The sequence below is a fragment of the Oryctolagus cuniculus genome, chromosome 9 (genome assembly GCF_051225735.1).
Source record: "Oryctolagus cuniculus isolate XC-2025 breed Fujian yellow rabbit chromosome 9, ASM5122573v1, whole genome shotgun sequence".
Classification (NCBI taxonomy): Eukaryota; Metazoa; Chordata; class Mammalia; order Lagomorpha; family Leporidae; genus Oryctolagus; species Oryctolagus cuniculus.
Window position 1 is genome coordinate 106,863,145 of NC_142875.1, and position 19,371 is coordinate 106,882,515.

Consider the following 19,371-nt stretch of genomic DNA (forward strand, 5'->3'; position numbering starts at 1 on the left):
TACTTCCCTTGTGTCCCTGTCCAAGTAGCTGCTTGCTCCCGCTGCCAAAGAGGGCTCTGAATTGCCCCGCCTTTTCCTGCCCACAGCTGCAACTTGAGTGCACACCCTGACCCTCTGCTCTTTCCTGCCTGGCTGTCTTGCTCCCCCCTCCTCGGATCACACTGGGATCGAGTGATCTTAGCTGGAGGACATCGGCAGCATCCCAGCCTTCCCCGAACAAGCACCACGCGTTGCCTGCTCAGGCCTTTGCGCGTAGGGTTGGTCTTTTTTAAGCTAAGTCTCGTTTGAGACCTAGCTTAGGTGCTGTCACCAGGAAAGAAGGCCGGGGGGACCCAACTATCGGTGGTGCCCCTGGAGCACCCAGAGCCATGGAGTGTGCGGTGACCATGTGTGTGAGGCTTGGGGGAGTCCCCCAGTGGGTGGCGAGGGATCGTAGGGGGCAGTGGAGATCAGCACCCTTGACCACAGCTGGGCTTTGGGTTCCTCTGGAGGAGACAGTGACCTGCGTTCCTTGGGAAGGGAAGGCGGCCGTTTCAATCTAGGTTACAAGTGGTTAGGGTGCTGCTTGGGCTGCCCACACCCCATGTCCCAAGCTGGTTCAAGTCCTGGCTGTACTTCTGGTTCCTAAATCTGCATCCTGGTAGGCAGCAGGTGATGGTCCAAGTACTTGGATCCCTGCTACCCATATGGGAAGACCTGGATTCTGGGCTCCTGGGTTCAGCCTGCTCTAGCCCTGGCCGTTGAAAGCATTCAGGAAGTAAACCAGTGGATGGAAAAACTGTTAGGCTGACTTCAGATGCACTGAAAATAAATGAGTAATGATTATAAAACCTTGTAAAGAGCTTGGCCATAGTGTGCCGTGTTCTCACCGGAGCCTGCTCTTGCAGGTGCAGCGGTACTGTGAGAAGAGCATGATCAGCAGAAAGGTACCTGCCTTCCCTGTGGGCCTGGGGTGGGCCCAGGGGCACCCCCTCCCCCCGCCTCCTTCTCCAGGAGATGCCAGGTCGCCCTTGGTTTTCCGTGGTGGGGCCTGCTTTGCTGTTGGGGGTAGGGCGGGCCTGGAAGCCTCTGGGCCATCCCCCCGCTCTGTTCTTGTTCCTCTGTTTCTCACACTCCTCGTCTCTCTCACCCCGGCCCAGCTCTTCGGCTTCACAGAGCGCTACGGGGCCGTCGTCCTGCCCTCCCGGGAGCAGCGCAGGCTGGCGGGGTTCCAGAGCTTCCTGCAGAGCCTGCAGCCCGGGACACCTGAGCGTGAGTCGGGAGGGAGGGCGGGAAGCCGGGCCGTGGGCCTGGGCGGGAACGCGGACCTGACTTCAGGGGGCCCCCCTGCCACTCCCAACGCACAGCTCCTGCAGCCGCTGAGGAGGACCCGGCTGGGGCGCCGCGGACGGCCTCCCCGCTCATGCACATTGAAGGCTTCCTCGCAGCCCTCACCACGGCCAACCAGGACGGCAGGGTCATCGTGAGCCGCCAAGGTAATCGGGTGCCCATGGAGGAGCAGCCTGGGCCTGGAGCCAAGGCGATGAGCCCTTGCTGCTGCCCCGGCACCTCCCTGGGCAGGGACCTGGCGCCTGGGACCTGGGGCAGGCAGTGGAGACGGTCAGGTTCCTAGAGGAGCCCTGGGGCCGAGGGGAGGCGGCTGTCGCCTGTGGGACCTGTCTCCCAGCTCTGGACCTCAGCTCCTGCTGTGGGAAATAGGGGGACAGCCCTGGAGAGCCACAGGAGGCGCTTGCGAGAGCAGTGCCTCCTCCACGGCCTCTGCCTGGTGGAAGGATCTGGGGGCCTGCACCGGCCCCTTCCCATGTATCTGTGCTTTTCCCAGGCAGCCTCAGTCAGAGCAGCCTCAAGTTCTTGCTGCTGAACCCAGCTGCACACTTCGCCCAGGTGCTGAAGGAATGCCGGGCTGTGGTCATCGCGGGGGGCACCATGCAGCCGGTAAGGACACGTGTCCCGGCCGCCTGTGCCCTGTGTGGGATGGGAGCTGGGCTGGGGGTGGATAAACAGGCCCCAAGTCAGGAGGTGGTCAGCTTGAGCAGGCCCTGCAGCGTCCACAAGGTGGCAGTGTCGTGCCACCTGGCTCCCTGGGCCCGTGGGCCAGTGTGGGGCCCAGGGCGCTGCGCCTCTGGTGTTTCTGCAGTCAGGTCCAGGGAGAGTGTGGGGCCCAGGCCACCGCGCCCTCCGGTGTTTCTGCAGCCAGGTCCAGGGAGAGCTTCAGACTTTGCTGTAGGTGCTCTGTGCCATTGCTGCACCTGCCACGGAAGCACCAACCTCTTTTGAAAATTGAGTTTTTATAAATATGCATATATACTTTTTTTCAGAAAAATGTTTTCATTGTAGAAAGCAGAGACAAGCAAAAACAGGAAAAAAAATCTTAATTCTACCCTCAAAAATTGATTTTGGTGTATGTCATTGTAATAATATACTAGGTGTAATTTTTACTTAGGTATTTTAAAAATGGTACTATCTCTTCATGCTGTAAAAACTTGCTTTTTTTTCACTCAGCCACAACATGTCCCAAGTATTTTTTTATTTTTATTTAAAGATTTATTCATTTGAAAGGCAGAATTAGAGAGGTAGAGACAAAGAGATCTTCCATCCGCTGGTTCACTCCCTAAATGGCCACAGTGCTGGAGCTGGGCTGATCCAAAATCAGGAGCCAGGAGCTTCATCTGGGTCTCCCACGTGGGTGCAGGGGCCCAAGGAATTGGGCTATCTTCTGCTGCTCCTGGCTGCATTAGCAGGGAGCCGGATTGGAAGTGGAGCAGCTGAGACTTGAACCAGTGTCCACGTGGGATGCCAGTGCTGCAGGCAGCAGCTTAATCTGATAAGCTACAGTACCAGCCCCGCACTTGAGAGGAATAGACAGACAGATGCCATTTGCTGGTTTATTCCTCAGATTTCCACAGTAGCTAAAAGCCAGGAGCAGGGGCTTAGTCCAGGTCTCCCACATGGCGGTGGGAGCCCAACTGCTTGAGCCATCACTGCTGCCTCGCAGTGTCTGCATCAGCTGGAAGCTGGGTTAGGAGCCACAGCCAGCGGTGGAGCCCCACGCACTCTAGGCACCCAAAGTGCTAAACCCAGCGCTCCTCCCAAACGTTTTGTCGGCTAGTGTGCTGTATTCCAGTTATGTGGATATATTCTATAGAACCACTGTTAGGTGTTCAGGCTGTGTCCAGCTTTCCTTTTTTTTTTTTTTTTTTTTTTTTTTTTTAATTTGACAGGCAGAGTTAGAGACAGACTGAGAGAAAGGTCTTTCTTCCGTTGGTTCACTCCTCAAGTAGCCACCATAGTCAGTGCTGCGCTGATCCGAAGTCAGGAGCCAGGTGCTTCCTCCTGGTCTCCCATGGGGTGCAGGGCCCAAGCACTTGGGCCATCCTCCACTGCACTCCCGGGCCACAGCAGACAGCTGGACTGGAAGAGGAGCAACCGGGACTAGAACCCGGTGCCCATATGGGATGCTGCCGCCATAGGCATAGGATTAACCAAGTGAGCCATGGCACCGGCCCCAGATTCCCTGTTCTCAGCAATACTGTGCTAACCACAAGCCAGTCTCTGCAGTGCGGCTTTCCTCAGGATACCTCCTTGCAGCGCAGGGCTGGTCCACACCTCTGACTCCAGCCACTGGGGCCTGTTGGACTGGCCTCAGCACCTGTTCTGTTTGCAATCTGTACTCAAAGATTGTTGTTCACTCAGTGTACTAAAGTTGTTTAAAGTCATTTTTTTAAAAAAAAAGGCTTATTTGGAAGGTAGAGTTACAGACCCACTCACATACCACCTTCTTCTATCCATTGGTTCACTCCCCAAGTGGCCACAGTGGCTGGGCTGGACCAGGCCAAAGCAAGGAGCCAGGAGCCTGGAAATCTATCCAAGTCTGCCATGCGGGTGGAGGAGCCCACGTACTTGGGCCATCACTGGCTGCTTTCCCAGGTGCATCAGCGGGGAGCTAGGTTGGAAAGAGCGCGGCATCCAGTTTGGGGTGCAGGCATTGCAAGCAGTAGCCTCACCCACTGCGCCACAATGCCAGCCCCTCCTTACCCTCTCAGCTGGCTGGGGCAGCCTTCATGCTGTCGTTGGTTCTTTCAACATGACTGCATCAGGTCTTGCTCTCTGCATAACAGGATGCTTCAGGCTGCCCTTACATGAAGATGCTTCAAAGGTTTGTGAAAAAATAGAATTAAAATATAAATGTTTTGGGGCTGGTATTGTGGTGCAGCAGCTTAAGCTGCGTTCCGTGTGAGGGCTGGTGAGTCCTGGCTGCCCCCCCACCCCCCCGTCCCCCTCCCTGCTAACGGCCTGGGAAAGCCGTGGATGATGATCCAAGTACTTGGGCGCCGCCACCACGTGGGAGACCTGATGAAGCTCCAAGCTTTGGCCTGGCTCAGCACCAGCTCCTGAGGCCATCTGGGGAGTGAACCAGTGGATTAAAGATCTGTCTCTTCCTTTAAAAAAGATGTATTATTTATTTTGGTGCAAAAGAGCTTCTGAAATCCATGCATAGTTTTCGTAATACTTACTTCCCATGAACCTTTTGAGGAGTCCTCACTCCTTCCTGTCCCAGAGCTGGAATCATTCATTTGTCCAAGTGCTCTTCGCTTCCCTTAATGGGAAAGAGACTTAGAAACCAAGATTTGGGCACTGGGCGCTTGTGGTGCTCTTGTATATCGTTGTGAAGAAGGCTTTTCAGTAGATCCACAGAATAGGTTCTTAGCATCATGAGCCCGTATTTATTGGCTTTTCCAAGTCAGAATCACAGAATTCACTGACCTGACCAAGCGTTTGTCTCTTACGAGGAATGTGTGCTTTCTTGTTGCATAATTTTTTTACTCCATCCCATAATATATTTTTTTTTTTTTTTTTTTTTTTTTTTTTTTTTGACAGGCAGAGTGGACAGTGAGAGAGAGAGACAGAGAGAAAGGTCTTCCTTTGCCGTTGGTTCACCCTCCAATGGCCGCCGCGGCCGGCGCGCTGCGGCCGGCGCACCGCGCTGATCCGATGGCAGGAGCCAGGAGCCAGGTGCTTTTCCTGGTCTCCCATGGGGTGCAGGGCCCAAGCACCTGGGCCATCCTCCACTGCACTCCCTGGCCACAGCAGAGGGCTGGCCTGGAAGAGGGGCAACCGGGACAGAATCCGGCGCCCCGACCGGGACTAGAACCCGGTGTGCCGGCGCCGCTAGGCGGAGGATTAGCCTAGTGAGCCGCGGCGCCGGCCCCCATCCCATAATATATTTAACCTAGTTTCAAAGTTGTCATCTAGTCGTAACTTCTTAAAACCACCTCCAGTGTGGAGTTCCATTTCTTTGCATTTCTTCTTGCTCTTAGAACGTCAAGGACTTGAAGTCAGACTTTGCTCTGTGTGCGACTGTTAGTTTGATAGGTAGCTGAGATTTTGTTTTCTTGAGTTCTAGTTTGCTTCATTCCTCATAGATGTAATTTTAATTTAATTACGTAAGCACTTGCGTGTTGAAAAGGTAAACTAGCAGGGCAGATGGTGAGCATTTAGGTCTCTGCTTGGGATGTACCCATCGCATATCAGAGTCCTGTGGTTCAAGTCCAGGCTCCACTTCAATCCAGCTTCCTGGTAATGCACACACCGGGCTGCAGCGGTGATGGCTCAGTACTCAGATTCTGAGTTCCAGGCTCCTGGCTTTAGCCTGGCCCACCACTCTCCACAATGCCTGCACCAGCTGCAGCTGAACCAGGCTGAAGCCAGGAGCCTGGATTTCAGTCCAGGTCTCCCCCATGGGCAGCAGGGACCCAAGTACTTAGGCCACCATGTGCCCCCTCCCTGATGCACATTAGCAGGGAGCTGGAATGGAGCGTGGGCCACGACTCTTTCCTGGGCATGATGGGATGCAGGTGTGCTAAGCAGGTGCTCACACAGGCCAGGGCTGAGGTGTGTTCCACGCTTGCCCGTTTTCTTTGCTGTTCCCACACTGATGCCTCTGATGCTTCGATAGCCTTTTCTTTTACCTCCCGTTTGTGTTCCTGTGGACTTCCTGCCTCCCAGCCCATCCCTCCTGTCCCTGCCGAGGCTTCTCCACCCCACCCCACGCCTGAAGTCTCTTCCTCAGACCTCTGGGAGGTCACAGAGCCTTGACCTTGTGGCCTGCAGGTGTCTGACTTCCGGGAGCAGCTGCTGGCATGTGCTGGGGTGCAGGCTGAGCGAGTGGTGGAGTTTTCCTGTGGTGAGGACCTGTGTCCAGGGGTGGGGTGGGCCGAGCCGAGCGTCTGCATTCCAGCCTCCACAGCCTGGCACCAGGCCCAGGGGCTGTGGAGCCTTGTCCATACCTCACCCTCACGAGCTCTGCGTTGCCCGCAGCCATGGGGCAGGCTGCTCCTCGCACCTGGGTAAGGGCGGCCCTGGCTGGACTGGAGCTGCCAGAGCATCTGCTTTTGCATGCTTCAGCCCCTCCCTGGGTCTCTCCAGGTCACGTGATCCCTCCAGACAACATCCTGCCCCTGGTCATCTGCACGGGACCCTCTGGCCAGCAGCTGGAGTTCACGTACCAGAAGAGAGAGCTGCCTCAGACGGTCAGTGCCAGCCAGCCTACCTCTTCCTGGCTTTGCTAGGGCAGGACAGAGCTCTTGGTGGGGCAGTCAGGCCGGGCTGAGCTTCCTCATCCCTAAATAAGCCATATTAAAACCCCCAGCATCCCTTTAGGACAAGGCCCACAAGAAAGCTGCTCTCCTCTTGTGAGCCCTGTGCCAGCCTATGCCTCGGGCAGGGGTCTCTGGCCTCCAACAAGGGGAGCAGTGCCTGACTGTCGTGCAGGGTGCCCACTGGGAGCTGGGGAAGGACCAGCACCACTAGCGGGCGGCACCTCCCATTCCCTGGTCTCTGCCCGTGGCACCTACCTGGCCGTCATCCTCACGCTGTGGTCTCTGTCCTTGGCTTGGTGCCCCAAGCTGAGGCAGCCCTTGCGGTGGCTGCAGGGGTTGCTCCATGGGGCCCTTGTCTGCCTTAGATGGATGAGGCGGGTCGCATTCTCTGTAACCTGTGCAATGTGGTCCCTGGAGGGCTGGTCTGTTTCTTCCCCTCCTACGAGTACCAGCGTCAGGTCCACGCCCACTGGGACAAGAGCGGCCTGTTGGCCCGCCTGGCCATCAGGAAGAAGGTGAGTGGCCCTTCTCTCTTGGGAAGACTTGGTGCCTGCCAGAGCTTCCCCTGGGGTTCCCCTGCTGCTCCTGTCAGGATGGCTGGTTGGCTCATCCTAGTTCCCTCCCCACCATTCCCACGCCTGACGGTGGTTCTCCAGTGCCTAGGGCTGAGACCCAGCATTTTGAACCTGTTCTGGGCGGTGGTCTCTGTACCTGCAGATATTTCAAGAACCCAAGAGAGCAAGCCAGGTGGAGCAGGTGCTGCTGGAGTATTCCAAGTGCATTCAGGTGAGAGGCCCAGAGAGCGAGGGCGAGGGTGGGGTTGGCAGCAAGGCTTGGGCTCAGCCTGTGGGACTGGCTGTGTTGCACAGTGCTGCAGCCAGGCAGGAGGCGTGCTGACCGGGGCCGTGCTCCTCTCTGTGGTCGGAGGGAAGATGAGCGAGGGGATCAACTTCTCTGATGACCTGGGCAGGTGAGTGGCAGTTCTCAACTCCTGGGGCGTGATACCCAGCCACCCTCCCTAGACAGCAGGCACTGCTACGGTCTCATGTCACCTGTGGGATGTTTCAGCAAATCTGACCGTGGCCCTTTGGAGTGGGTGGGTCTCTTAGCCCATAAAAACCCTTTTCCAGGTGGCAAGTACAGGTAGATGTCTGGGGCGGGCTGGAGAAGTGGGCACACATGGCAGTAGATGGTGTGTGTGTGTCCCCCAGGTGTGTGGTGATGGTGGGCATGCCATACCCCAACATCAAGTCCCCAGAGCTACAGGAGAAGATGGCCTACCTGGACCAGACCCTTGTGAGTGCCCGCAGCGATCACCAGGGAATGGGCTGGGGAGGAAGACTTGTCAGCCCAGCCTCACACTGGGATGGCCTGCGTGAGGGCTGTACCTCCATACCTCGTGATCTCCAGTGTCGCCTGGCCTGTCCCCAGGGAGAGCTGTGATGAATTTATCCTTACTTTGCAGCCCAGAGCCCCAGGTCAGGCCCCCCCAGGGAAGGCGCTGGTGGAGAACCTGTGTATGAAGGCCGTCAACCAGTCCATAGGTGAGCCCACGACTGCTCCTGGCCGTCAGGACAGCGACAGGTGGACAGGCCCTGCATCATCCCCACTCTGCTCTTGTCCAGGCAGGGCCATCAGGCACCAGCGGGACTTTGCCAGCATAGTGCTCCTGGACCAGCGGTATGCCCGCCCTTCTGTCCTGGCCAAGCTGCCGGCCTGGATCCGAGACCGGGTGGAGGTCAAAGCTGCCTTTGGCCCTGCCTTTGCTGCTGTGCGGAAGGTCAGTCCTGCCTCGCGGTTCCCTGAGCTGCCCCGATTCTGAGGCAGTTTCTCATGCCTTTCCCCATCTTCCCAGTTCCATCGGGAGAAGGCTGGCCTTCCCTGACGCTGGCTGCATGCTTGGTGCTGTGCAGCCGGGGATCCTGTCCCAGAAGCTGGAAAGGGCGCCCAGAACAGCTCCGCTAGAACCCCAGCTCCAGGCTTAGCCAGAGAAGCCGCTAAAACAGATGGCCTTGCTGAGGCTGTCCCTGGAGCTAAGTCAGGCCTCTGCCTGTCTGCAGGAGGCTGTGGGACCTTGAATTAAAGGCGTTTGCAGCCTCTGGCGGCCAGATGGTGGCCCCTGCCCCCACAGCCTTGTGCTCTTCCCAGCACCAGATCAAATGCAGAGACACCTTCTATTCTGAGCCCGGAGAGAGGGCCTCGGGCTGCAGGGAAATGCTGCAGTATTTCTGTGTATGTCCTCCACAGCTGCAGTTCCGTAATAAAATGTGTGCTCCTGGTTTGCACTCAGTTCTTGCACTTTATTTCTGTGGCTCCTCTCAGCTCTAGGACAGCCCTGCCTTTGGAGAGGACTCAGGCACAGAGCCACAAGTCCTCACCTTTCTTGTCTCAAGGGGACCGAGAACCTGCTTCCCTAAGACTCCCAGTCATCTTCGTCGTCCTCTCCCGCTGGCTGCTGGGGAGGAGGCAGAGGAGGAATGGAATCAGACATTCGGGCGAAGGCTCCTCCAGGCCCCTCGCTGGCCCCTGTCCCAGGTCCTTTCCCAGATATGCCTGCAAGGGAAAAGGCTGAGTGAGGGAGGTGGGCCGGGGCCCCCATTCTCAGCCCCTGGGAACTTAGGGGAGGACCGTGTAGGATGCAAGTATCCCCTGCCCAAGGCCTCTGACCTTTGCGTCTCATGACCAGCTTGTTAAAGAGATCCGACATCAGGTCCCCACTCTGGCTCGTGGCTCTCACTGCAACAGAAAAGCCACAGTGAGGGAGGTGGAGGAGCCAGGCAGGAAGTCCCTGGCTTAGCTGCACTCGGCCCCACCCACCACCACCTGTTGACCACCTGCTCTCGGTGCCTCTGTGCAGACCCAGCAGTGTTAGAGTTGCATCAGTGTGAGCAGCCCTGCAGGAAACCTGGCCAGAGAGCTTAGGTGTGAGCTCGGGGCCGTTGACCACAGGGGCTCTGCTGCTCTCTGCCCAGGTCTCCATCCCATCAACTGCAGCCTCAGAGGGCTTTCAGGACTTGGACTGAGCTCCCCCTCAGGTGCTGCCTCAGGGTATCCCTGGGCCAGGGGTACTCACGACGAGTCCCCTTAGAGAGGAAAGCTAAGCTCAAGCTTTGGCTGTCTTGTAGGTGCCCAACCTGGGGGGAAGCCCACTGTGCAGGCAGAGCGGAGGTGGATGTCGGGGCGGCCCCTCCCCTGAGGGGGCCCCTCACCTTGCTCCCGCTCCTTCTGTTTCTTCTTCTCCAGCTTGCGCTCCTTGACGCTGCGCAGCTTGGCCTTGCCGATGCCGCCGGCTTGGCGGATGGACTCCAGCAGGGTGGCCCGGCCGCTGGAGGGGTCGACCACTTCTTTGGGAGCTCCCTGGACTGCCGCTGGGAGGGGGGAAGGCTGTTCAGGCAGGGACTCGGGCCGGCTGAAGGTGAAGCCCGGTGCGCACGGCGGCCTGGGTGTTCCTGTCCCCAGCTGCCCGAGCACCAGGGCCTAGATGCAGCCCTCCTAGTTCTCCCACTGCAAAGGCGAATGCTGAGATTCCTGATGGGCTGACAGGGTCTCAGCAGTGCCCCACGAACCAGCGAGGGACTTCTGTGTGCCTTGTGGATGGGGCCATGCACCAGGAGCTAGAACATCACAACTGAAGTTTGTGACCTCACATTTTAAATAACCCCCTTTCCCCATTGGTGGGAATGGGGGGCCCAGGCTCCCCCTCCTGGGGTTAGAATTCCGGAGCTCTCTAGGACACTTGAAAAACAGGGTTTTATGAACCCACTGAATAAAACATTTGAAAGGAGAGCTGTTCCGAACATGCAGAATTCGCAGAATTCACAGTCCCTTGAACCTACAGGTGCCTCAGAGTGTGTGTGTGCCCTGGCCCCTGCCCAGTGCTGCTCCTACCTGGAGGCCCACTGCTGCCGCTGTCATCTACCCTGGCACCTTGGCCGGTGGAGGCCACTGTCTGGGGAGGTGGTGGTGGGGCACTGACCAGAACCGCAGGTGCTGGGGGAGGTGGCGGGGGTGGAGGGGGTGGTGGGGGTGCTGTGAGCACCCCATCCTCCAGGTCTGAAAGAGAAGGTTGGGAACACGTGAGGCCCTCGAGAAGGAGGCTGCGGGGCCAGGGAGTCCCCCGGAGCTCCCAGCTCACCTGGCTTGAAAGGCTCCACCACCTCCGTGTGGAAGGTGGGCAGCTCTGGAATGGCGCCGGGGGCCGAGGGGGCAATGCCGGGGCCCAGGTCGGCGCTGTACATGAGGTCATCAGCGATGCCGGGCAGGTCCGGCAGGTAGGAAGGCACATCGATCTCGGGCACCTGGCCCAGGTCTGGCACGTAGAAGTAGTTCTCTGGAACCTGTAGGGTCAGTGAGGTGCATGAGCGGCCAACGGGGCTGCAGGCCACATCGTGACCCTGGGGCAGAGGGGAGGTCGCCTTGTGCCAGCACACAGCTGGGTGGGATTATGGCTCCTTGCAGGGACCCCACCACCTGCCTCTCCCCCGCCCCTTGCCACCTGTCGCTCTAGCTGTTCTCTCTTGCTGATGGACAATGGCGCATCGAATAGCTTCTCCCCTGTCTCTGCCCCCAGCATCACATGGGTCTTGGTCACAGCACCGGCCAGCGGGTCAAGGAAGACGTACTTCTTGTACCTGTGGGAGGAGGGGTGTCAGGCCAGCAGCACCTTCCCTTCTAGGGCTGCATTCCTGACCACGGTGGCTTCCCAAGCCTCACAGGCCGGAGGAAAGCGCTCGGCTCCTGCTGCCCCTGTAGGCCCGGCCAGTCCACCCAGCCTCTCCGCACAGCCCCGCCACCTGGCCGTACAGGTTCTCGGTGGTGTTGAAGAGCAGCAAGGAGCTGACGGAGCTGATGTTGCTGGGAAGGCCCCCAAGCCCCTCCTCGGCTTCATCCTCAGGTCCGGGCTTGGTGCTCACACACACGGGGAAGTATTTCAGCTTCTCCTGGGGGCGGCCAGAGGGTAGATGGAGATTTCAGCTCTGGGTCCTGTGGACCCCACCCCATCCCCGCATCCTCTCCAGGGACAACTCTCTGTCCAGTGGGCCCGCAGCCTCCCTGCCCAGGGTATGTGGCCATGACACCTGCAGGGCCCGCTCATCCAGGGGGCGGTGCTTGCTCTGGATCCTGTGGCGGGGCCGCCCCTGCAGGCCGGGGTCCTGGGCGCCCGAGAAGATGGAGCCGTATTCCTGCAGCCGCTCGGGAGCTGGGTACTTGGCACTGGAGAACACCTGTGGACACAGGGACACATCTGGGGCCTGAGGGGCTCCAGAGAGCCAAGGGTGGCTGGTAGTGTGGGAGTGGGTACTGGGATGCCGCAAGGAGGGAAACCTGACGTGTGGCAGGACAGCAGGAGTGCGGGAGATGGAGGAACTGCCTGTCCACCACAGAACCCAGGGGTGCACAGACTACCTTGATGGCCTTCTTGCTGCCCTTGATCTTCTCAATCTTGGCCTGGGCCAAGGAGACCCTCTGCCCGATGGCCTGCAGCTGGCTCCGGCTCAGCTCCACTCGCTGGGAGATCCTGCCAAGGGTAAGGTCACAAAGGCTGGGGACTGCACCCAAGCCCTCATTCTCCTGTCTCTCCTGCTGCTAACAGCCGACTTGTAAGGCCAGGGCGGGGCCAGGTCTCTCAAAACGTTATCTGTTTGGCCTGTTGTAGAGCTTCTGGGGGACGCTACCAGGATTCTCCAAGCACAGAGGCCTGGGAATGAACTGTACTAGTTTCCCTGGGGCCCTGCCTCCTGCCCCAGGAGTGTCCAGTCTCAGGCAGGGGTGTGCAGGACAGCCGCAATTACACATTCACATACAGCTGCTGGCAGGTGGCAAGCGCTGTCACAGGCCCCTACAACCCAGCTGAGGCAGACCGCGGCAGACCCCCGAGTTCAGTGGGGCTAAGTGACCAGCAAGGCTGGCCCCTACGCATAATGAACGGTTCTGCAGAGGCAATCCAGGCCCTGGTCACGGCTTCCCTGGCTCTTGGTGGTCTGGCTCCTCACCTGCTTCCACTGTGCCCTGGACACCAACTGCCTGGCCACCCCTGAACATTTCCTGCAGACACCCACACAGCTGGCTGCTTCACCTAAGTCCCCTCCTCACAAGCCTACCTGACCATGGTCTCCCAACGTGCACCTGCCACGTTCCCCACCCCCGACCCAGTGGGGCCTGACGCACCTCCAGCCTGCGTGTGCTGCAGGCGTCAGGGCTGGGTTTTGTTCCCTGCTCCATTCTCTGGGACGGGGCCCGGCACCTGGCAGGGGCTCGCTGTACAGTGACTACACTACTGAGCCCCATGCCTCACCCTTCATGTATGGAAGCCTCACTCGGGCTTCCCACGACGTTTTACCCACTGCAAAGGTAACCGTGACTCACACCTGCCACGATTCCCCTCTTGGTTGCCCCTCCAGCTCCTGTCTCCGGGAGCACCAGCCCCTGCCACTCCCACCAGGGCCCCCATTCAGAGCAGGCATCACTAAGGTTCACCTGGTCAGAGCAAGCGCATGTCCATGGGGCAGGAGAGACAAGGAGGCAGAGAGCAAGTGTCACCCAGAGGGAAAGGTGGGAGGGCAGAGGGGCCCCTCCATCCCTGGGGCCAGGGAATCCCAGGATTTCTCCATAGGTTGACAGTGACATGCAGGAATCTGGCCGAAACTTCCAGCACCCTATGGAGTCGGTCCTGATGGAGTGGTGGGACTGGGGCACAGGCAGGTGCCAGAGCGGCCTAGTTCTCCCTGACAGGTGGGAGGCTGGCAGTACCCCAGGGAGGGAAAAGGAGGGGCCCTTCCTCCCGGTCAGAGAAGCGGAACTCGGGCCAGGGTGGGAGGGGGTCCTGTTTTAGCTCTTGTCATCCTGCGCTGGGGGTGGAAGTGTTAGGTAGGAAGTTAGGAATCAGCCTGTGTGTGAGAGGGGCCTGGGCATCTGCGGAGGCTCACTTTGGAAGCAGCCCAGTATTTACACTTGAGTCCTGCCCGGACCCTGTAACCTTCCAGGTGGTCCCAGGTAACAGCAATAAAACCACTGCATCCTTCCTCCAAGGCACGCACCCTAGGGAAGCGCCTCTGCCAGTGCCAGGTGGGTCCCCAAACTGGGCAAGGAGCTTCCTAATTTACACTCAGCAAACCCTTTGTCCTGGGGGAGGAGGTAAAGAGGAACGAAGTGGACCCCTCCCTTGGAAGCCTCAATCAGAACAAAGGCCATGCGTGCTTGGGTGCTCGGCTCTCTCCACTCCTGCTGAGCCGCCTGCCTGGCCTGCCAGGGGTTCCCCTCCATTTAACCATGGAACTTCGCTCTCCCCCAGTCGGAGTGACCGGCGCACCCTGTTCCTTCTGTTCTGACGGATGCCCTGTCTCTAATAAAACCTTGCTACTTTGTCTCATGCCCGAATTCTTTCTTGTGTGAAGAACCCCGCCACTCATCTCCCAGTGCATGGGGAGGGGCTGCAGCACAGCGCCCCCACAGTGCCACAGGCGCATAGAAAGTCCACGTTCTACACTTTGTTCTGTAGTGCAGGGGACAGGCGGCAACGTCTGACCTCCCCTACCCACCCCCAGTACAAAGTCACCCCCACCAGGCTAGCCATCCTGGAGTCCATGATGCACTGCGTTCCAGGCCAGTCAGGCCGGCTCTCTGTGACGCCCACTTCCGGACTCCACTGGGCACCCCGCCTGCATGTCCTATCTGTCCTGGCCTCCAGCAGGCACTCCTGACCGTGTGCAGCAGGTGTGTGCTTCCCTCTCTCGCATCCACTTCCTCCTGCAGATCACAGCCCCTTGTCCTCTGGGGAAGCCCTGTCTGCCAGAGCTCAGTCTATACTAGGACTACGCCAAGGGCTCGGGGCCGAGGCATGTGACCCAGGTGTAAAGTCCCTAGTGTGTCACAGCCCTGGTTCAGCAACTGGTTCTGGGACAGACGTGAGGACCAAGCCAGGCCGCAAGGGGTGAGCGTGACTCCTGGGGGAAGTGCTGGCATTGCGTGGAGGATCTCTCCCGCTGGCCCTGGCCCTGGCCGCGCGAGCTCCGGCTCCCCTGGCCGTCACCTTGCCACCACCAGAGCAAGGCCTGTCTGCGAGTGGAGCCAACCAGAAGCAGCAAGTGAGATGGAGTGAGAGCAAAAGTAGGTCCTGCCGGCACCTCCCGAGCCCTGCGACCCCAAAGCCTGCTCTCCGATGCTCGCTCTCTGCTTAGGCTGGCTTGGGGGCTTCTGACCGACCGACATGCCACCAAATCTTAGTCCCCTCTCCTCCAGCTCCCTAGAGGCCCGCACGACCAACAGTCAGCCCTGTCCGGCTGCCTTCCCTTTCTGGGCTCTAAGCTCCTTGGCGAGCACAGGGTGGGAGACGGATCAGGAGCCAGGGACCGGGACTCAGCCACGTGGAGGACCTGTGATGCTGCTCAATGCCCCCGGCCCTCTCCTCATCCTATCCACTGCCAGGCCACTGTCTGCAAGGTGCCAAACACCAGGACGGGAATGTGCGCCAAAACCCCATGCTCGCCCCAGAGAAAGGGGAGCTGCAGCCGCAATCCTGGTGAGGCGGCGTGATTCCAGGGGGACCTGTGTCGCTGTTCATGCCTGGCGCCGGGCAGGAGGTGGCCGTCACCTGGGGCCGATGGCTCTTAAAGGCCTGTGTCCTCTTGTGGTTGTGTTCCACAGGGCATCTAGCACGGGGGGTGGATCTCACACTTTTGTGTAGCCGCCGATGGGAGGCTGATGGACGCCTACAGTGCTGGCTGCACCCAGGCACTGCCTAATCCCTGGCACGTTCTCATTCACTTTATTATACCACCACCACCATCACCGTTTACAGAGGTGAACATGGAGACCTGGGAGGGGTCACGGAACGGGCCCCAGTGGACTCCCAGGTGGTACAGAAGAGGAGACTGCATGGGGAAGGGGTAGTGGACTCCAGGCTTAGAGAACCACCAGGGCGGGGCAGGGAGCGACCTGGATCATGGGAGGCAGCTGGGTCTGGCAGGGAAACACCTCACTCTGGGCAGAAGAGCCAGTCAGTGGGCGTGAGGCCCAGTGTGAGCCCCATCTCAGGCGGCTCCTGGCCAGGCACACGGGGCCTGTGCACCAGGCAAAACGACAAACCCCGGGGCCTTTGCAAGAACACAGCCAGCACCACTCATTCACTGCCATCCAATAAACACTGAATGAGAAATCACTGTAGTGCAGGGGTAGGCCAGCAAGTGCGGAGATACAGACACCTGTAGCTCTCCACCCGAAACGGTGGTCCGCCCACGGCCCTGCCCACCTCACCAGGTTTCTCTGCAGGCCACTCCCACCTCAGCACTTCAGCGCATGCACGTCTTTCTTTCTGGAACATTCTTGCAGACCTACCCTTCTGCCCCCTAGATTTTACTACCAACAATGTTTCCTCACATCTGCCAGACCAAGCTGGGCCTCCCATTAAGAATCCTACAGCACCTCATCTCCCCTGACCATCCCATGGCATCTGGAGCCAGAAGCCCTGGGCTTGAAGCCTGGCTCTGCCACTGTGTGCCTCAGTTTCTTCCTCTATCAAATGGAGAAAACAACAATGCCTCCTCATGGTGCGTAGCCAGGGTGAAAGGTGTTAATGCACACAGATCAACACAGGTGCATGGCTAATGCAAAAAATGCCCATAGGTCTCATCACTGTTACAATTAACAGTGCACTTGGGCCCTGAGGCTGCTCTCTCCTGCAGGGCTTACACGCTAGCTGCACAGGGCCTCATTCACCGCTGTACTTGAAGACAGGAGCATAGTGCCTCGCACACCAGCTCTGAGCAAGTGTTTGCTGGCTGCAGGACTAAGTGCAGGAACAGGGCCCCTTGATGGAAGTCAGCACGAGATGGATGGGAAGGCAGTGCCACCACTGGGACCCATGGGACACATGCGGGACAGTAGGCAGGGAGCTCTCAGGCACTTCTGAGAAAGAGCTTCCAGGCCGAGCTCCTGCCTTGGGCGACTCCTGCACAGGGAACACAGCTGGGCCCCGGGTCCAAGAATCACCATAGGAGCTGTTGCCAGAAGGTGCGTTCTTGGGCCTGGGTACGGGACTGCTCAGGACGGTGGGCAGCACCCACCTGCTAAAGATATCACCAGAGACCTTCTGCAGGTACTGCAGGGCGTCCGCCACCTGCTGGATGGCCTCCTCGCGCCGCAGGTCCGGCTGGATGAGGGCCACTGCGTAGGTCTGGCCGGCCAGGCTGGGCTGCGTCCTCATGGGAGTCATGGTGCCTGTGGGCAGGAACTGGAGCGTGAGCACCTCCCCACACCCGCCCACAGGTGGTGTCGGGGTGAGATCCCAGCCATCACTCCAGCCGCCCTTCTGGGGTGCAGGAAGTTAGGAAAAGCCTCTTCGCAGATTCTGGGGCTCTCTGCGGGCCCAGGAGAGGGTGCAGAGGGGCTCCTAGGCAGAACGAGCAGCCTGAACAAAGACCTAAGCATCCTTGGAGAAGCAGCAGGACAAAGATCAGAGAGAGACCAGACTGCAGAACACTCAGGGCTGGGAGTCTGGCCGCGAGCCAGGAATGACACCCCTGGACCTGCTCTGTCCAAAACGGTAACCACCGGCCACATGCAGCTGCCGACCACGTGGGATGTGATTAGCTGAGCTCTGCTTCAAGTATAAAACCACGAATGTCAAAGATCCAGTGGGAAACAAAATACTGCATTAACAACTTCTGTACCAAGCTGGCGCCGCGGCTCACTAGGCTAATCCTCTGCCTTGCGGTGCCAGCACACCGGGTTCTAGTCCCGGTCGGGGCACCGGATTCTGTCCTGGTTGCCCCTCTTCCAGGCCAGCTCTCTGCTGTGGCCAGGGAGTGCAGTGGAGGATGGCCCAAGTCCTTGGGCCCTGCACCTATGGGAGACCAGGAGAAGTACCTGGCTCCTGCCATCAGATCAGTGCGGTGCGCCGGCCATGGCGGCCATTGGAGGACCTTTCTCTCTGTCTCTCTCTCTCTCACTGTCCACTCTGCCTGTCAAAAACAAAACAAAACAAAAACAAACTTCTGTACTGGTTACCTGCTGAAATTGACCACTTTGGATACATTAGGTTAAATAAAATATATTACTAATTTCACATGGTTTGCATTAACTTTTTATTTATGTGACAGGCAGAGACAGTTGAGACAACTGGAAACAAGCGCCCATCCACTGGTTCACGTCCCTCAAAACCCACACCAGCTTGTGGCTGAATCTGGTGCCTGGGAACTCCATGCAGGTCTCCCACGCAGGTGGCAGGAACCCAGTTCCTGGAGCAGTCACTGGTGCCTCCCAGAGCCTGCATCAGCAGGAAGCTGGCAGCAGGATCCCAACGAGGAATCAAGCCCAGGAGCTCTTGGTTAAGGGACGTGAGCTTCTTATCTGCCAGGCCAAATACCTGCCTCTCTTCTTTTAGAATCACGTGGCTCGCAGTTTTTCGTTAGTCTAGGTAGGAAATGAGCCTCTGTTCCTCTTTCCTTGCACGTTACCCTAACCATCAAGACTAATCTTAACATTTTACGGCCCCTTTCTTCTGCTATGTACCTTCACAACAAACCCCCTGTCATCTTCTATTTCTGCATCTAAGCACCAAGCCGGTAAACCAATCAATCACCTCTCTTGCCTGCGGGGCTCATCGCAAAAGCATCCTGGGTAACCTCTTCCCCAGACCCAATCGACAGCTGAGGAGACACAGGGGGATTTAAGATTCCTCAGGAGTCGTCTTCCACAGAGGAGGTTTGCAGCCAGAAATCCTAACTACTCAGTTCCAAAACCCATGACTGTCACCCCCGGTTCTTACATACTTTCTGGTTATCTGTTTTTCTATTATTTTTTAATGCATGGCACAAACACATTAATAATCCTTAAAAACGGTGTTTTTCTTGCGTCTAGGCCATGCTCAATATTTTTTTTTTCCAGATTTTAAAAACTCTGCCACGACCGTTAGGTATTTATCGTGAACTGCACCACGCTCGTTCTCCCCCGCCCCTTACAGCACCGTCTCGGAGACTCTCGCCCCGGCGTGCACACGCACCGCACCCCTGTCTCCGTGGGGTCCCTGGGGTCCGCGCCTCGGCTTCCAAACCTGCGCTGCGGGCCGTCAGGCCCCAACTGCGGCGGCAGAGCGCGGGGTCACCGCACCTCGGGCACCGGCCAGGCCCCCGCGGGTGCCCGGTGCAGGCGGGAGCCCTCGCCCCAGGGATCCCCGGCCCAGCGCCGAGGCCCTGGCCGGAACCGCGACTCCCGGCAGTCCGTAAGTCCGGGGGGCCCGCCGGGGCCCGCCGGAGACTCCTAAGGGCAGCCGCGCGCGAGGGCAGAGGTCGCGGGCCGCCCGAGGCATGGCCGCTTCCGGGGTCCGGGCTGTCTCCTGGGCCGGCGCCACCCCCGCCGCCCCCGCCCCAGTTCTCTGCACCCCTTACCCGCCTCGTCGCCCTGGACGCGGGGCCGCGCTCCCCCTCCGGCCACGCCCACGTGCGCGCGGCCCAGGGGGCCGGCTCCTCCCCCCGCGCCCCGCCGCGCGTCTGCGCGCTCCCGCCGCGGCGCCGCCGGGTCCTAGCACCGCCCTGCCTCTGCGCCTGCGCAGGTCGCCCGTGGGCTGGCGGAACTGTGCGAGGCCGGCGCCGGGTCCACCTGCGCGGCGGGCGGCGGAGTCTCCCGTGTCCCGAGCGTCAGGGGGTGTGTGCGTGTGCACGCGCCCTGGGGCAGCACACCCAGCCCGGGTCCCGGAGCCGCTGCTCCTCTCCGGCTGCCCTACGAAACCGCTCTAACAAATCTTTTAGCCTACGCTGATTTTCTTGTCCTTACCTGC

General features: G+C 59.0%; 2 protein-coding genes across 14 annotated transcripts in view; one reads left to right on the forward strand and one right to left on the reverse strand.

The window, feature by feature from the left end:
* DDX11 (DEAD/H-box helicase 11) overlaps positions 1-8,888 on the forward strand; it is a 64,388-nt gene extending 55,500 nt beyond the window's left edge. For 7 of the 10 annotated variants that reach the window (XM_051850245.3, XM_089303819.1, XM_089303816.1 and 4 more), the window contains exons 16-28: positions 888-926; positions 1,140-1,251; positions 1,347-1,475; positions 1,823-1,935; positions 6,112-6,184; positions 6,427-6,530; positions 6,965-7,114; positions 7,317-7,385; positions 7,469-7,569; positions 7,811-7,895; positions 8,065-8,143; positions 8,225-8,379; positions 8,455-8,888. In XM_051850245.3, coding sequence (XP_051706205.2) covers positions 888-926; positions 1,140-1,251; positions 1,347-1,475; positions 1,823-1,935; positions 6,112-6,184; positions 6,427-6,530; positions 6,965-7,114; positions 7,317-7,385; positions 7,469-7,569; positions 7,811-7,895; positions 8,065-8,143; positions 8,225-8,379; positions 8,455-8,484 — 1,239 coding nt within the window. In that variant the 3' untranslated portion in view covers positions 8,485-8,888. Of the gene's footprint in view, positions 1-887; positions 927-1,139; positions 1,252-1,346; positions 1,476-1,822; positions 1,936-6,111; positions 6,185-6,426; positions 6,531-6,964; positions 7,115-7,316; positions 7,386-7,468; positions 7,570-7,810; positions 7,896-8,064; positions 8,144-8,224; positions 8,380-8,454 lie in introns of those variants that run through there. The other 3 variants (XR_016212980.1, XR_016212979.1, XR_016212981.1) reach the window with 3 other exon arrangements.
* On the reverse strand, positions 8,879-19,026 carry WASHC1 (WASH complex subunit 1). 4 transcript variants are annotated; one of them, XM_089303822.1, is made up of 12 exons: positions 18,649-19,026; positions 17,463-17,557; positions 16,661-16,814; positions 12,006-12,117; positions 11,678-11,824; positions 11,403-11,539; positions 11,095-11,230; positions 10,735-10,936; positions 10,488-10,652; positions 9,809-9,967; positions 9,267-9,335; positions 8,879-9,152 (listed from the first exon to the last, which is right to left on the reverse strand). In XM_089303822.1, exons 3-12 carry the CDS (start codon positions 16,807-16,809, stop codon positions 9,013-9,015), a joined length of 1,416 nt encoding a protein of 471 aa, XP_089159948.1. In that variant the 5' UTR covers positions 16,810-16,814; positions 17,463-17,557; positions 18,649-19,026; the 3' UTR covers positions 8,879-9,012. The 4 variants fall into 4 exon arrangements, with proteins under 4 accessions (XP_089159948.1, XP_008257880.1, XP_002712809.1 ...); XM_008259658.5 differs by lacking the exon at positions 17,463-17,557 and having other exon boundaries at positions 18,983-19,026; XM_002712763.6 differs by lacking the exon at positions 17,463-17,557.
* Between the last annotated feature and the right edge of the window lie 345 nt (positions 19,027-19,371).